The 16,684-nt window shown below is 38.6% G+C and overlaps 1 protein-coding gene across 4 annotated transcripts in view; it reads right to left on the bottom strand.

Moving 5' to 3' along the window:
• Positions 1 to 9,953, bottom strand: part of LOC104358305 (solute carrier organic anion transporter family member 1C1) — a 32,124-nt gene extending 22,171 nt beyond the window's left edge. For 2 of the 4 annotated variants that reach the window (XR_004406128.2, XM_009963882.3), the window contains exons 1-6: positions 9,578 to 9,953; positions 5,185 to 5,330; positions 4,422 to 4,563; positions 4,182 to 4,314; positions 2,587 to 2,717; positions 2,252 to 2,398 (exon numbers count right to left, since the gene is read on the bottom strand). Coding sequence is in view for 3 of the 4 variants with exons in the window: in XM_009963882.3 (XP_009962184.2) it covers positions 2,252 to 2,398; positions 2,587 to 2,717; positions 4,182 to 4,314; positions 4,422 to 4,563; positions 5,185 to 5,295 (664 nt within the window). In the remaining variant the exon portion in view is untranslated. Of the gene's footprint in view, positions 1 to 2,251; positions 2,399 to 2,586; positions 2,718 to 4,181; positions 4,315 to 4,421; positions 4,564 to 5,184; positions 5,331 to 7,156; positions 7,286 to 9,577 lie in introns of those variants that run through there. The other 2 variants (XM_032986241.2, XM_032986242.2) reach the window with 2 other exon arrangements.
• Between the last annotated feature and the right edge of the window lie 6,731 nt (positions 9,954 to 16,684).

Below are 16,684 nucleotides of genomic sequence, written 5' to 3'. Positions count from 1 at the left end.
TTTGGTGGCAAATCCATGGAAGTGAAGTACTCCTCATTAAATATCTTTGTTTATTATTCCTCTTACATGAAAAGCCTGATGACTACTACTATTCATTAACCATGTCAACATTCAGTTTCAAATAAAATCAGAAATTCATTTTGAAAACAGGTTACTGAAAGCTTATCATTACAGGTGAAATCCTCATACGTATGTTGGCAACTCTACTGTAGGCACCTAAACAGACACAAAACATCTGAAGACCATAAAATACCTGAATAGATTAAGTACTTAGTGTGGGGGAGTATTTATGAAATAACCTCTCATTCAGAGCAGTTGGCCTTGAAGGTCACTCCACCAAAGACCCCTCTCAGAACACTACAAACCACCAAAATCCTGATATTCTTGCCTCTTGACAAATGCAAACTGCATGTAGACACAGAGGACAAGATCATTATAGTTTTAGGATTATAAATGGCGTACAGTACATTGTATCACCTCAAGATGACGCTGATGGCCTGGTGGAACTACATAAATTAAAAAGGTGCTCTAAAACTCAGTCTGAAAACTATAGAATTTCCTGAAAAAAAACTAATCAAGTTCTTCTCTCACAGACCTCTATGGAAAAGCTACCAACCTCTACTAAATTCTATAAAACAGCTTAACAAAAATGCTAATTTTTCCTTTTCTGTTCCTTCCTATGGCAACTCTTGTTTTATTGCTGTCAATTATCATTTGCACTAAAACTCTGCCAAAAAGATTTTCATTCATTCTATTGACACTTAATAAAAAGCTGTATCTGTCTCAGAATAACTTAAGTTCCTACTCAACAAAACATCTAAGGGCAGGAGAAACAGGAAAGACAGGAAGGTGAAACTTCTTGCTCACGGTCAAACAACAAGATCAATGATCAAATTTCATCATCAAGGTTTGACTGACTTTTTCACTATAGGACAATTTATTTTTTTTGTATTTTACAAAAACATTGATTCAGTCAACTGATAAACAAATCAGATATAGGAAAGAATTAATGTTGGTCAAGAAAGGAATTTCAACTCTATGGAAAAGACTATTTCAACATTCACTTTTTTTTGCAAATTGGATCAGTCCATCATAATGCAATAAGGGACTGAAAATTGATATTCAGAATGTTAAAATGAAGTGTTTTAATACTCTGCAAATGAAATACTTTATTTCAGTTGTATCACCCAAACAGATTTTCATTTTGGTTGAATCCATACTAGTCTCTGTGTCTACTTTATATTTTTAATCTCACTTCTCCAATAGTCCCCAACCCATCACAATCTCTCCCAGATCAGATTCTGACAACAAAAAATTTCATCTGAACTTTTAAAAATACCTTTAAACAGAAGTTCAGAGGTGATTAGAAATATTTTGGATAACTGCTGAGTGGAACTTTTGTTTTTGTCAACTCCCTTCACAATACTTTTATTTCAACACGCAGATTTCCTCATCCCCAAATGAAGGCATTTGCGATGGCCTTACCCTGTAGCATTACTCACTGAACTCTTCCTGAAACTGTGTCTTACTACCTTTATGACAAGTTCAACTACACCAAGTTTACTTCAGGCAGCAGTTTTGACCTCCCTCAGTCACATAAACACTCCATGCTATCAAATCAGTTCATCAATAAATTAATCAGCTTGGGTGTAAGACTTTCTGTCTTGAGCAATAGTTTATCTTCCATCAAAACAACAACAAAATCCCAATTAGGAGGGTTTTGTTACAACACCCTGCCAAGGCTTTGTTTTTTCCTTCCATAACTAGTGACTTTAAAAAGCTTTCATCAGGAAATGTGCTGCATGTAAAATTCAAAAATCAGGTAAAAGCTTCTGAAACATGTTTACATTACTGTGACTACATTATTGATCCTTACATTAAGGGTCATTCTCTTATCTGTGGAACAGTGATTAGAAAGAATTTTATCCTCTGAACCTGTGGTACTGAAGGTGATAGGGCGGATAAAACAGATACAATTTCTCACTGGAGAAACAAGTATTTGATTACACTTCCTCGCAGCGAAAACTGGCACATGTAGCAGAAGACACTTGGGGAAAACAAAAGGAGAATCTGGGAAATATCCTTCAAAAATAAACATGAGATCTCTTTTGCATCGCTTTTCTGTCTCTGCACAACTCAAAATTATCCAAAATAGAGCAGATAGATTTTTTTTGTGTGTGTGTATTTGCATGGCTACAGAAATGTTAAAGAAAATAATACTTAGCATAAAAATCGCTTATTTGCATATTACCTATGTAAAATGCTGAGTTTTCTTCTTTAGAAAAATCATCAATATATGAAACCCCCAGTGGCATAACTGGTGCTTCCCCAATTCCACGTAAAAGGTTCCCCATCAACACAAAGAGCCACATGTAGGAATTTGTTGTTTTCTCACATCCTGCAGGACATAAATATTTAAAATTCTGTGAATGTAATTCTGACAATACTTTATTGCAACAGAAAAATAACATAAAATATGTTTTTCACAATCATTATGGGGTGAGTTTGTACATAACATGCACGTATCAGGTGTATAAAATGGGTCAAGCAGAAGAAGGGAACCCAAGCATCAGAACTTTTGCTTACCAAAATTTTTCATTGCACTGGGTGTTTCTGTAGCATCTGTGACTGGATGGCCTTCAGACAACGCTGGGGAGCAAGCTGATACACTCATAGAGGAGTTGTCCACAGTAACAGTTATCCTTTCATAATTATAACTGGAAAACAACTATGTAAAATACAACTGACACATAAAAGACTCTGTTTTGCAGGAAGCGTGTATGAGCCTTGTGTTCATACATGTTCATTCCTGTTACATGCAGGCAAAGCATCTGGGCAACCCATTTCCAGTGCTTTTGCTTAAAAAAAAAAAAAAAGATACATATCTTCATATCTTTTTCAAAATGCTCTGACCATTCTAACTCCAATATTTTCTTAAGTTAAAGAGCAAAAAAGCTGCTTCCAGGGCTTAAGAGATCATTCTTTAGACTGAAGGACAGAGGTGGAGTCCATCCACACCTGCCTACATATGATAGTGCTGTTTTTCCATACTGGCACTGGTTTCTTGCCTACATGACAGATGTGTAAGAAGAAGATCTCTGTGCTAGTTTAAAATTAGCTAGCTAAGGATCTAGTAGTAACCTATCTGTGTCTATAAAGAGATTAACACAGGCTGCAAAACACATGTGCCAGTTAGTCTGTATTTAGGCAGCCAGCTACTACAGCAAATCTGCTAAATAAATTGAAACCAGCTTGAGCACATTTATGCTACCTTGGGATAAATGAAGAGCAGATGTTCCCTCTGACTGTGCAATCAAGCGGTAACCTTTAATATTGTGATGGATGACAGTGAGGTCCCCATGGCTACTGGGGTTTGCTCAGTGTTGTGGAGAATGGGTAATCTTATGAACTTGGTTGTGAGTTTGAGTTAAATCAGAGATTTCCACAGCTCTGCTTCTGGCCTGTGCTGTCCCCTCCAGTGCAGGTTCCCAAGCAGAGTAGTGATTGTGGCCATTTTCCTACCATGGTCCCCAGATACAATTCCTTCCCTACCCTCCTCATCACAGGTATTGGTCTTGGAACTAAAGAAGATGCACAAATAAATTTTAATTTTTGAGGGACAGAGGGGTTTTAATTTCAACTACTATTCAGTAAGGATTCTGAAGGATGGAAGAGGTATGAACTGCTGCTGACAATCATGTAGACAGTAAAGCTTAGATGTGAAGGGGTATTTAGATATTTAACCCTCCCTAAGTTCAGTGGAGATACAAATCTTCATAATTTTAAAGAGCTTGGCATGAATAGTCACCATGGAGAAATAAATCTCTTCCATCAAAATTTCAGTAGAACTCTTAAATATAGAAAAAACAACCAGTAAAAAACAAAACAAAACAAAACAAAACGTATCTATATATATCCATCCAGGTGAAAAATTCAACCTACTTTGTCCCTAAAGATGTATAAGTTCTGTAGGAATCTGAGGTTTCTCACTTACCTGTAGAAAGACAAAGTTTTCAGAGAGGAAATCAGAAAGTCAACACTAAAAAATCCACCTATTAAAACCTTTCTGTTATCTGAAAGAAACTTCTATTGTCAAGCTTTTAACTCAGGTGCATGATTAAAAAAACATTTTATATGGTAAAGTTCAATTAGTGCACAATGTGAAAACTCTCCATATTTACCGTCCCATTAGGAACTGAGGCATCACTGACAAAAATGCTCCTAAGGACATGATGAGACATCCAACAGCAATTACTTTTGGTCGATGAACTCTTGGTCCAAGGTAGCTCACCAATACCATTACCATTAAGTTACCTGTACCAACAGGAGAGAGAACCAGTAAGATTGCAAAAAGATATTTTTTTAAGGGAAAGATGTATTAAGAAGCATTATTTATCCACTTTCAAAAAAATTACACATACCTATCTCAAAGCTGCCATCAATAATGCCAAAAATTGATGATGAGATTTCAAATCTCCTTTCAATTTGACTGGACATGCTCTTCACGTAGCTTCCAGAAAATCCTTTGGCAAAAAAGGAAAAAGCTAGAGCTCCAAGAAATATCTGAAGAGAGAAAATAATTAAGTTTGCAAAGAAACTATTTTTTCTTCATGGATGGATTCCTGAGCAACCTACTCAAGAAACACAAAAATCAGATGCTTTGCTTTCTAATTCTCTGTGAAGAGACTCTTCCTGTTGTTTTCATCAAAACAGAAGATTTTACTTTCTCTTTCAGGATGGCCTTCAAAGCCTCTTCTACTGCAAAGAAAAAGAAAGCTGACATTGACTGTGTACACCTTCTACTTTTCTATCACATAGTGTTTTAGTTATTTCCTTTGTTAGGGAAAACTCGCAGCATGAAGTTGCTCGTTAGTGATACTATTATTACAGCATGTCTTATTACTCTTACTTCTGTTCTAACAAACATGGATAAAAAAATAAAGCTACAACTATCACTATGATTATACCTCTTAGAGGTGATTTGTTAGTAAAATATGGCCTCGCTTTTTCACTTCTGAACACATATGTTGACCTCTGTGTGCTTGGAATCACAACCTAGAGCATAGTTTCCAAAACATGTAGTGTCAAACAGTGTCATACAGAACTAACTGAATTTTGATAGAACTGCAGTTTGTCACTTTCAGCATTCCAGAGAAAATACGTGGTGAGGACTCCTCTCCATACCTTTAGCTTTGAACAACTATGGCACACACTCTTGACAGGAACTGCACTGCCATCGCTGTCCTGGAAGACTGACTTGTCTTTAAGCTGGCCAGCAGTGATTGTCCTGTCCATGGTTTTCCTCCTCTAGATCTGATATGTAGGTCTTCCTGTTTGGAAAATGTCACTATGATTAACTATTATTTGAATAAGAATAAAGGTTCTAATATTTTTCAGACATGCTAGTTGATGAGACACTACTTAAGATGTGTACACATAGACACCTTTTCTCAGGAAGGATGTTAAAGAGTGTTCAAAGTGTCACTGTAATGATTTAAGGATTGGTGCACTTGCTTTGTGAAATCAGCTTTCTAAAAGACCTCCGGACCTTCTTGGATAGATGAAAAATTTAGAGGCAACTTGCTGACAGTTTTTAGAAATCTTTGTAGAGAAGGAAAGTCCCTAAGCAGCTGAAGACTAGGAGAGTATGTCAGAGAAACATCTTTACCATACTAGAACCAATTCTTATATTGTCTTTTAGATAACTGCTTTTGAACACTGTTCCAGGCTAAATGGATCTTTGGTATGATCCAGTAGGCTCCTGATGTTATGTTGTATTTACGAGGATTTGCGAATACAGAAAGATCTGGAATGATAACAAATCAAAAAGAGCTATTGCCAAGTTCCTCTGTTGGAAAACTAGTGCAGTAGTACTGAAATCAATTACTTAGCTCTGCTATACATTGGCACCTGTAGCATTTCCCCCCAAGACACTGGAATCTTAGATATCCCACTCTGTTTAATTCCTCTGGGAACTTCCTAAACCTCCCTTCCTGCAGGCCCCAGAGGCCAACTGACCCATGAGCAGAGGCCGTTTGATTGTCATGAGGGTTTTTCAACACCAGGAGGGGTAGGGCTGTGACAAGGTCCCACGCTAACCAACGAAGGTTGCTCTCTTCCCCTGGAGAGCTCATTTTTCCCAAGCAAGATGCCCAGGAGCAACCTGAACTCCCTGAGAAATGCCCACCCATGCCCAGAAAGGACAACAGTCTCTTAGCAACCCAACAGCCCCCCAAAAGTTATTCCTAATGATTGCGAGCAGGCACTAATATCTAATAAGCACTGTAACTTAAATTCTGTAGTTTTTAGTTCCAAGTCTTACTCCAGTAGTATCCACCAAAAGTGACTATGGAAAGCAAACACATGTATATTTGTGATCCACATATAAAATTTGTAAAGGGATCTAAACATCCTTAGACCATCTTTAGCTGCTCAAAAACCAAAAAAATTTTAAAAAGCAGTTATAGATAACTAAAATATGGTGAATTCAGATTTACCCCAATCTTTACAGGATAGGAGGTGAAAGACAGAGTTCTTTAAAGCAAATACATTCTTTATTGATTTGCATTTTGCTGATGATTAACTTTGTGAAACATCCAACTCTATTAAATAAACAGTATTTAAATCGGTGATGTGGTTTTCTTTTCACAATATTCAGAGTTATGCTGCCAGCCTAATAATGTACCTTAAACTTACAGAATATATTAAACTGTATAAACACATCTCTTATGACAAATGAAACAATAACATTTTCCATAACCACTCTATAAAAATCTGAACTTTGGTAACCAGTGAATCATTGACACCATTGGTATTTAAAATTAAATGATGCAAGAAAAATAATAAAATATTTATGACCATTTTTAAATATGAATTTATGGTAATAAATAGGTTTTGTATAGAGGGATAAAACATCCCAATTTCCACAATGTATATCCTTTAGAAAAAAAAAAAAAAAAAAAATTTGCATAATTGTACCTTTGCACTTTACATGATCTCTTTTAAATTTAGTGACGCTGAGGTGTAAAAAAGCCTAGTCTGTCCTGCACTAGCACATAACAATTAAACAAATAAGCAAACAAACAAACAAATAAATGGAAAGAAGCATGAAGGGAGGGTGGGGAGAGACAGCGAGAGGCAGAGAGAGAGAACTTACTTTGTGTCACTGCAGTGTCAGGCTGCTTCTTTCCTGTGCCCTAGGGCTTTCAGGCTTGAAGCCAGTGCAACGTCACAGCAAAAGCGCTGCCTACTCCAAGAAGTGGAGCACTCACCGGATTTTTTTAAACCTTGGATTTCCTTCCTACAGCGATTGCAAAACTTTCTCACAATTGCTGATAAAAAAGCTTTGCAAAAGAAGACAGGTTTCTTGTGTTGTCATTACTTTAGCAGCCTACCTGCCAGCATGCTAGTGGTGCCAGCCTCTCCTGGGAGGAACAGCTTGTTTTCCTCACTCTTTTTTTTTTCCTAATGTCTAAACACTAAAGCTTTCTAAGCACCTCTCCAAAGGGGACTCCCTACTTCCTACCCAACACCACTAGAGTGGCTCGGCTCACGTTCAAGAGCCCTCAGAGAGCAGGTTCAGCTTTTCCAAGATTCTTACCCGCAGTTTCAGTAACTTGTACTTCTTGGTGCCTTTGATGAGGAGCAGCAGAGATGCTAAGGGATGACCTAGCTCCTCAAAGGGCATGCAAACACCCGTGCCAATTACATATTGGCATCTTCTAGTTTTTGATGTGGACCCTCTGCGTCACAACCCCAAAGCGGAGGTGCAAAAGGGCTACCCTCATGGAGACCGAAAGAGAAACAGGTGCCCTCAGGAAATCACAGCCTCCTGTCAGACTCTCTGCCTATTATAGATCAGGATTGTCTACCACAACCACAAGCAATTCCTGCAGGTACCAACAAGAGTTGTGGGATGACACAGCTATCCCTCCAAGCTGAACTACACACTGGCCAAACAAAAAGTTTGAGTGTACTACCCACAGCTAGCCCATCTCTCCCATCCTAACCAACCACAAGTAGAAAATCAGTTGTCACATCTATCAGGGCACATACAGTGTGCAAACCCACCTAATCCATGTCTTCTCTAGAGCAGAACTCTCCAGCACAATAAAAGATTCTGAACCAGAAGTCATTCCAGGACTTATCAACAGTCTAAAGAAATGGGTTTTGGTCATCTGGTTGCATGTAACAGCACGATGCTTGCTTTTGCAGAAACTTGAATTACAAAATCAGATTCACTTCTAATTAAAGGACTATTCTAGTCATTTCTAAATATAGCAAAAAGAATGTTATGACTCCAATAACTTCAAGAAACCTAGAAGGAAAAAGCATTGTCCCACCATCCCTTTTCTTCCCAGCGAAAGGTAAACTCCTGAAATACAAACTTTGACAAAGCTTGCATGAACATCCTTGTGTAGCTTTTTCTGTACAAAAATACACTAAGAGATTTGCTAAAGATTACTTTAACTCAATGAAGTACATGAAAATGTATTATTTAGTCATGAAAGCTTAAAGAAATAATAAATTTGCCAAGCCCATAGATATGCAAATTCTCAATTTCCCCACTTGCTATTGGATTTTGCTTCATATCACTTTACAAATTTTACTGTGATAATTATATATTTATTGATTTATTATTGGTCTTTTTTTAAAGTTTCAGTTTTTCTATTCTGCCAGCAGGACTCTATGCTGTCACCAGATACTCAGTGAGCAAATCAAAATAAAGCTCATTTCTACCATTTAGTAAGAATACATGTAACACAGAAAAAATGTTCTTTTCTATAATGGTTTTAATTGCAGTGTTCCTGCATTAGTCTTTAAATAATAACTTCTCATTTAATTAATTTAGTTTTAAGACAACGGAAGAATGTACACATTGAAACCTCACTTCTCTTAAAAGAATTCAGAATACTGGAAATGCAATCAAACTTATTCTTCAGATAAACTGATCCATTCTCATACTTTTTATTTAGGTGAAGAAGAGTTATCTTTGCTGAGTTTTTAATGCCTTCATTTTGTTTTTTTTTTTTTTTAAATCTTTAAAATTATTAGATGCATTCACTAGAATATCACTAGAATAAATCAGCGTTTGCTTCAGCTGGTAATTTCAAATTTACATATATTACAACCTGCATTTGGACTGCTTTTAACTATGATGATATTGGAAATTATGAGGGAAAACATATATAAACATTAGCAGTGGGTCCCCTATTTACCACTTCTGTCAGCCTGCAACCAGGTGGAAGAACAGAAGTCTGTTGGAAAGGTGACTGCAAGCCCATAGTCTATCAGGAGAGGAGGCACAGTTCTCAGAATGAAACACCCAGAAAAACCCCATCACCACTTCAATAAATGTATTTTAAAGTTGAATATGAAGAAGTTTATCTATAGCGGGCATGACACTTTCTTGTGATTGTCACACACAGATGGCAAGATCCACTTATGAGGCAGCGCTGCATGGATGCAGTGCAGGCACTTCCAGGTGAGCCACTCAATCAGTCTCTCTTTATAGTCAGAGGAGGAAAAAGAAGCATTTCCAAAGGTGTGAGTTGTCTGGTCTATTTTAGATACTTACTTTAGGTTTGAGATGAAATGAACTCCAGCTATGGCTGTGAAAGAAGGCTAGACAGCAAGATCAGCTTTTGACAACAGAAAGTCAGTAGAGACGAACCCCACCATGAAAGACTTCAGCACTCTCATAAAAATAGTCCTCCGTAGCTTTTGCAAACTGAGCTCCAGCGTCTATAACAGCATTTGCCATCATGCCTGCCCGTGCGACTCGGTTGTGATGTGGCAGCTGCTAACAGATGAGGAAAAGGGCCCTTGTCGTGGAAGGGCAGTGCCGGGGAGGCAAGCCGCAGCTGAGGGATCCTGGCTGCCCCACTGGCACACGCTGGCGGAGAGCAGCGTCAGCAGCACATCGGTGCCTCTCCACGGAGCCACGGAGCGGGCTGTTGTGTCAGCCACCAGCCTGACAACTGGCTGTACCTTGGCCTTGCCCACTGGGAACCTGTTCTGCAAGGCCCGTGGTAGCCTGGAAACTCAAAAACACAGAGAGCAGGTCACCAACAAGGAAATGTTTGCTGTTGCCGATGAAGCGTTGCTGCTTCCTGTGCGACCCGAGGCTGGCTGTCTGCGGCAGGCTGGTAGCAGCAGTCGCTCAGAGGTGGGTGCAAGACCCCCCCTGCAAACTACCCCAGGGACAGCTCTAGCACAGGGAGCTGCTTCCCAAGCCTGGCCGGGTCCTGCGCTGCCGAGCCACCACCAGCCATGTGCCCAAAGCAGGACACGGTGTCCCCGACGTGATGCGCTTGGCTGGCTGCACATCAATGCCCTCGGTGTGTTATGAACCGCATCAAACGGGTGCAAGATATTCTGTGGCTGGGGACAAGTAAGGACATTCAGAGCGAGGGGGTGTACATTCCTGCGCTCAGCCAGCTCGTTTCTCCAGGAGGTTATTTATTTTGTGAGGCAGTCACTTAAGAAACTGCAGAAGTTTCAGGCTTGGCCTCCTGCCATGCAGAGGTAAACCAGATGGCAGCTCAGGAGGCTGCCCATTTGGACCTGTATCTCGTCCATCAGCGGAGGAAGCGTTGTGCAAGGGGAACCCACTTGGCATGGCTTTAGCTGCGCTCGGCTGCACTGACTGAGCTTTACTGCCAAACAGAGCCCCAGCCCAAAGCGGCACGATCCCAAGTGCCGAGCTGGCAGTCGAAAAATCACTTGACGATACCATGTCAGGGCTCACATGGCTGCAAGACCAAGGCTCAGGGAGCTCAGTCTGCAAGTCACATCATGGGTTTCCTCGGGAGTAGGTAGTAGCAGAGAGAGGAGGAACACAAATTCTGGTAGATTGTTCCCTACTACTGCTGAAACATGGAAAGAAGATGTGAAAGAAGAGCACGGGGGAAATGTTAATCCTCTGTTTCAAAGAGAGAAGAGCTTTTAGAAGAATGATTTGTACATCAGGTGTTCAATCTTTTTTCTTGACACCAATTTTTCACCTCTGCAAAAAGTGCACAGAAAATTTGGGGTTGCTATACCAAGCTTTCATGTGATCTTATTTTAGCAACTCCAGCTTCTTTAGGTCCCAAAGAGAATTAATAAAAGACAAAGATACAAGTGATAAAATCATTTCAGAGTGCTCTTTTATGAGAATTTTCTCCTGTAAAACTTGATTTGGCAACTGTTCACAGAACTCCTGCAAAATTGGTGAAATCTAACTCTGCAGTAAGGGAGTGTTCTCCCCAAGGACGGGGCCCCACTGAGTATTTATATGTAAAATCTCAAATAATAATAGTAGTAGAGAAGGAGTGTTACTGATCTCTTTGAACTGTAAGACAGATATTATGTATGGGCTCAGATGGGAAACAATATTATTAACCTTGGAGGAATAGACATAAAAATTATTTCAAGTCATATCATTTCTTGGTAAGATGAGCTGCATATGCCTTTGAATTTAGATATAATTTGTGCTTGAACTAATTAGTCTTCTGAAAAAGAAAAGGCTATCTTAAAAAATCAAGCTTTTGTCAGTGTTAATGTATGATTTTCAGCATGAATCTCCAGCACATGCTGGATCAATGTTTTAACCTGAATAAAGGAACTGTTGTTCAGATACACTCCACACTTACAAATAAAACATCACAGGATTTGCATAGCCAAAACATACTGGGGATGCTTTCAAAGCTGCAAAGGAGAAGTCTACTAGCCTTCGGAAGAGGTGTGCCCACCTGCAGTGTATGCCATTGGAAATCACGTTTTACAAGTATCTGGTGTGTAAGTTGTATTAAACATGAACCTAATAAACTGGTGGGGAAATTTCGTTTTTGAAAATCACAGCCCTTTTTTGCCACAGAAATTTTGTATTAAAAGAAAGTAAACAAGCAGCTCTACAATGGAATACAGCCCAAAACAAGTCATCTTCAAATATGTTAGTACTAATGCATTTCTCAGGCAAGGGTCTCTGCTGACCTCTGTAAGCTCCAGCTCAGAGTGGGAGCTACCCACTGCCTGTGCCAGTGCTGAGGGAGAGGAAAATGTGCCTGAGCCAGAGGGCAAAGAGGAGTGAGCCTCTGCGCACCAGGGAGCAGGATCACAAAACACAGTTGTACCTTCATGAGCAAGAGTGCCAGTGGAGAGAAACCCTCCACTTGTCAATAGTTAACTCTGGGCACTTCCAGTATCACGCCTGCACAAGGAGTGCATTTTCAATCTCATCTCCCTGTGGATGATAACCTAAAAGCATAGGAGAAATTCTCTGCTGGCAAAACCAGGCCAAATCCCCTGGATTCCAATAAATTTGGCCAAGTGATAGGGAGAACTCTTCTGAGAATTATGAAGGACCTGCACCACTTTTGCCTACCAAAGTGGTTGGTGTTTAAGTGCTAGCTAGCTCTTACATTCAAAAGTACAATAATAACTTACAGTATTGCTAAGCAATTCTCAAATAGTTTTCACTCTGTCCTTGGTAGAGGATGTAGGAAGAACATCTCAATACTAATTTGTACATTAGGATGTTATAAATTTACCTTCAGTTTTTTTAAATATGAAGAAACCTTAAAGTACTTTTATATGCAAGACTATTATTACTTATGCAATTAGGAGGTTTTTTACCACTAAATGATATTTTTAAAGTCATTAAAGAAAACTTACAAGCTTTGTGCTTGCACTTAAAAAGTGTTAGATGGGTGAAGCTTCAAGGAAAACATTTCCTACTTTCTCTCCAGATCAGTATTTCTCCTTGCAGTTCCAAGGACAGATGCTTTTCTCACAGGTACTTTTTGAAACAACATTTTATGTATGTAGATTTTGGGGTTTTTAATGAAATGATGCATTAAGGATTTTGTAAATATTGGTTGCAGTAATTAGTTTTGTTTCTACATGAGGAGTATCTAAAGCAAACACATTGTGAACTATCACTAAAACTACTGTGCAGCATAATCTCAGGCAACCACCCAATGGGAATTTCTTCTGCTAAGGAATGTAAAGATCTCTTCCTCTACAATCAGTAAGAAAAATCACAGGTAGCACCAGTGATATAGTTGTAAACATTAAAAAGGCAGCATACTTACTATTTTGGTATTCCACTCCAGGCAACAGCATGGTGACCCGTGTTTCTTTTTTTCTCACTGTTGGCTTTGTAGGTTCTGAAAAGCAAATATAGGAGTCCCTGAAATGAGTGTCTGATATCTGGATACACAGGGCCAATGACAACACAGTTTACTTTTTCTAGTAACTTTACTAGTTCTTTGCTTTTTGTTTTATTATAGAAAAATCTCAAAGGTAAAAAATTCACTCAGTATCAAGATGTAGGAAGACCTTGGTTAAAGCAATACTGGAAGAACTTCTTCAAGTCAATAAACCAATATGCCAGTCAAGAACCAGTTTTCAGAACAAAAGTTTGTTCATTAGATGAGCATCACACAAATTTCATGAATTCTTGGGACAAATCATAAGATGCTCAGTACCTAAAGAAGGCACAGTCTTACTTTGGGTAACTTGACACAAGAAAATGTCTAAAAAAGGTAAAAACATCAAAGAGAAAAAAAAAATATTAAATTGCATGAGAAACTATATTAAAAGAAAGAATGAACACAGCAGGGTATCTGTGACATACTGGGAAAAGTTCCAAGACAGTAAAATTAACAGAGTATAAAACAATCTCCAGAGAAGTAATGGAAGCCATGTCATCTATATTTTAAAATTAGACTTGACAAACATGAATAAGTATGTGCCAAGAAATAATCTTTTATTGGTGGCAATATAATTTATTTACTGCACTCAATTTATAAACTGGGAAGCACTAAACCAATGCAATTAGGACTAGAATTAGAGGCCTAAATTGATTCCATCTGTTCGTTACCATCACTGCCTACATTCTCCAGCACAAGCACTTTATGAACAGGCAGTAGTTTAAATCCTCTTTGACAGCCCTGGGGGTTCCCATTTGCAGCTTGCAGTGCAATCATTACACCCGAGCCAGAGGCTCATGCCCTCTTGGAAATTTTTTTAGATTCTGGAAATGTTTGCAGAAACTTAAGCTTGTTTTCAGTATGATTCTGTATTTATAGCAGAAATTTTTCTTGAGGTTGGTTTACTAACTAGAGAAGAAAGAAAAATCATTGCGTGCTAGACAGCATCGCGTGCAGTTGCCTGCACTCTGGCCTTCCAGAGAGCTGCCTCGAAACAATAGTAACGGCAAAGGTACAGCATGAACTGGGCCACTTTGTGTTCATTAACCTCAAATGAGAAGTTTGGTTTTTTTCAAAGCGCGTTTTGGAACCAGTTGAAGATAACATTATAAACCTAAGCTAGGCAGCCTTTACACAAACACAAGGGGTCACGGCCTTTTAAAAAGCTAAACCTTCATAAGGAAGATTTTCTTTTAAACCACCATTTACCACCTGTAATGTGCTTTCTGCCCTCCAAGTGAGGACCTTCCTCAAACACTGCCCAGGCTGTACGGATCCTCTGGCAAGCTGCCACCTATGGTCACACGCATGTCTGCCCTGAACAAACAGTTTTTGTATTCCCTCAGCACCTCTGTTGGAAATTAACAGGCATATATATATCATCCTCCTGGCATGGTGCTACCGAAAGGTCTCTTCTTGAAGGGACATTGCAATACCTAAGATTTCACCTTTTAAAGGGATCTACTAGTTTTTGTCCTGTGATTTAAGAAATCAATGCCCTTGACTCCCCAAACAAAGCAAGAGATGGGCAATTAGCTAGTAATTTTCCACAGTCTCAGAGAAAGTCCTAAACAATGAAAGTTCAGAATCCCAACCAGCACAACTAGGAACACTTTATGCCTTATTAAGAAAGGAAAAGACTAACAATGATTCTGTAAGAAAAGGAAAAACAAAACAAAAAAAAAAAAACAACCAAAAAAAAAAAAAAAAAAAAAAAAAAAAAACAACCAAAAAACAGTAGTAGCCAAGAACTTGCTGGATATATCCAGTTTTTATATGACCAAACTTACATAAACTAAAAAGTGATTTGGCTTTTTTGTATGCCAAATCCCATCCCAGGTATGCTCAGGGTGTTCCTCTCTCCACATCCATGGGTAGAATTAGCTGCTGGTACTATGAGGCTTACTTGGATGAGAAGAATCTGTCTACTCAGCCTGAGATAGAAAGGATCCAGAAACAGCCTCCTGTTCATTGTAATTGAAATGACTGAAAAAGAAAGTAAACTTGAACTGCCAATAACACTTGCCCAAAACTGTAATGCTCATGTATTCAGAAGCTATACGTGTTAACACAGTATGTTTGTATCATATACACAAAGCTGGCACTCATATCATAAATCAGACAGTCACGCCCTCAGCCAAATTATTGTGTAATGATGTAGCTTTGGTCACCACACCTCCCTTTTGCTCACTAATTAAAATCAACTTGCCAGGTAACATTTTTTCTTGCCAAATGAGTAATCTCCTCTCCAAAAAAAAAAATCATATCTTGAACAATATGCATAATCAGAAATTTTAATTGTGCATCAGGAATAGGTTTCACATCTTAAAAGTTAGAAGCAGTAGGGAGACAATGAAGTTTATACAACACAGAATTTTTGTAGGATATATATAAAATTGTTAATAATGACTCATAAAATACTGAGAGACTTGGCATGGCAATAAAGTAGCTGATGAAATTAAAAGTTGATACAGAGAAAATAATGTAAACAGGAAAAAAAAAACAACCAAAGAAACAAACAAAACAACACAGCCTGCACGTGCTCAGAAGTGTGCTTTTTACAGTGTTGCCATTTTTCAGTAAGACACTGAAGTCTTTGTTGTTATTTCTTTCAAAATGACAGCTCAGCACCTGATCATGGTCAAAAACCCCAGTGGAACATCAGGGATATTTACAAAAGACACTGAGAACAAAATGCTACATAAATACATGTGTGCACATGTATTTATATAACATGGCCCTTAAAATATCTCCAAGGTGGTTGCACTGGTCACATTGCCAGAAAAACATCAAGTCTGTGTTTCTCAGTGTCTGGCAGCACCTATATCCAGGCACCATCAACTAGCCTTTCACTCAGTAGGTTTAAGTATCAAAATTAAACTCACAAGCACCATTTACTGAGTTGAAACTTCAGTGACAAAGAAACATGGTTGATAGTACTGTGAAAGCTATCTGCTCAGCTCTCAGGCACTCCAAAAATAAACCTACCACCCATGTTCATTAACTTGATATTGGGCTTAATCAACTCAGATATTCATACGCTACTGCTTTATAAAAGATTTTATATCTACTATTACTTCTATTGGCATTATCCTCATTTGTGGCTTGTGCTACCCACAGTGCTGATGCAAGTCTCAGTGCTTGAAACATCAGAACAGGATCAGCCCAAACTTTCAAGCATGGTGAATATCATCTGAGGACCTACTGTAACCCACAGCAAGTAGCCTCTCTTCAAATGAGTGTCATGACAGTGTCAGTTTGGGACTCAGTCTTGAAATGTCTGACATCACCTATTTAAACAATAAACACCAATACAGCCATTCATTTTTAAGTTAAGCACATGCTTAAATGCTCTACTGAATCAAGGTCAGTGTGCTCAAAACTTGGAAAGATCAAGTCTAAAGTTTGTTTTTACATTTGCAGGAATAGCTACAAGAGTACTTTTCTAAATTCCCAACCTAATCCTAGGAATGTCTGTTGTACCAGAC

This window comes from Tyto alba, unplaced genomic scaffold (assembly GCF_018691265.1).
Source record: "Tyto alba isolate M040663 unplaced genomic scaffold, T.alba_DEE_v4.0 Super-Scaffold_21, whole genome shotgun sequence".
Classification (NCBI taxonomy): Eukaryota; Metazoa; Chordata; class Aves; order Strigiformes; family Tytonidae; genus Tyto; species Tyto alba.
The sequence above is the reverse complement of the archived record's forward strand: the minus strand, read 5'-3'. Positions and strand labels throughout refer to the sequence as shown.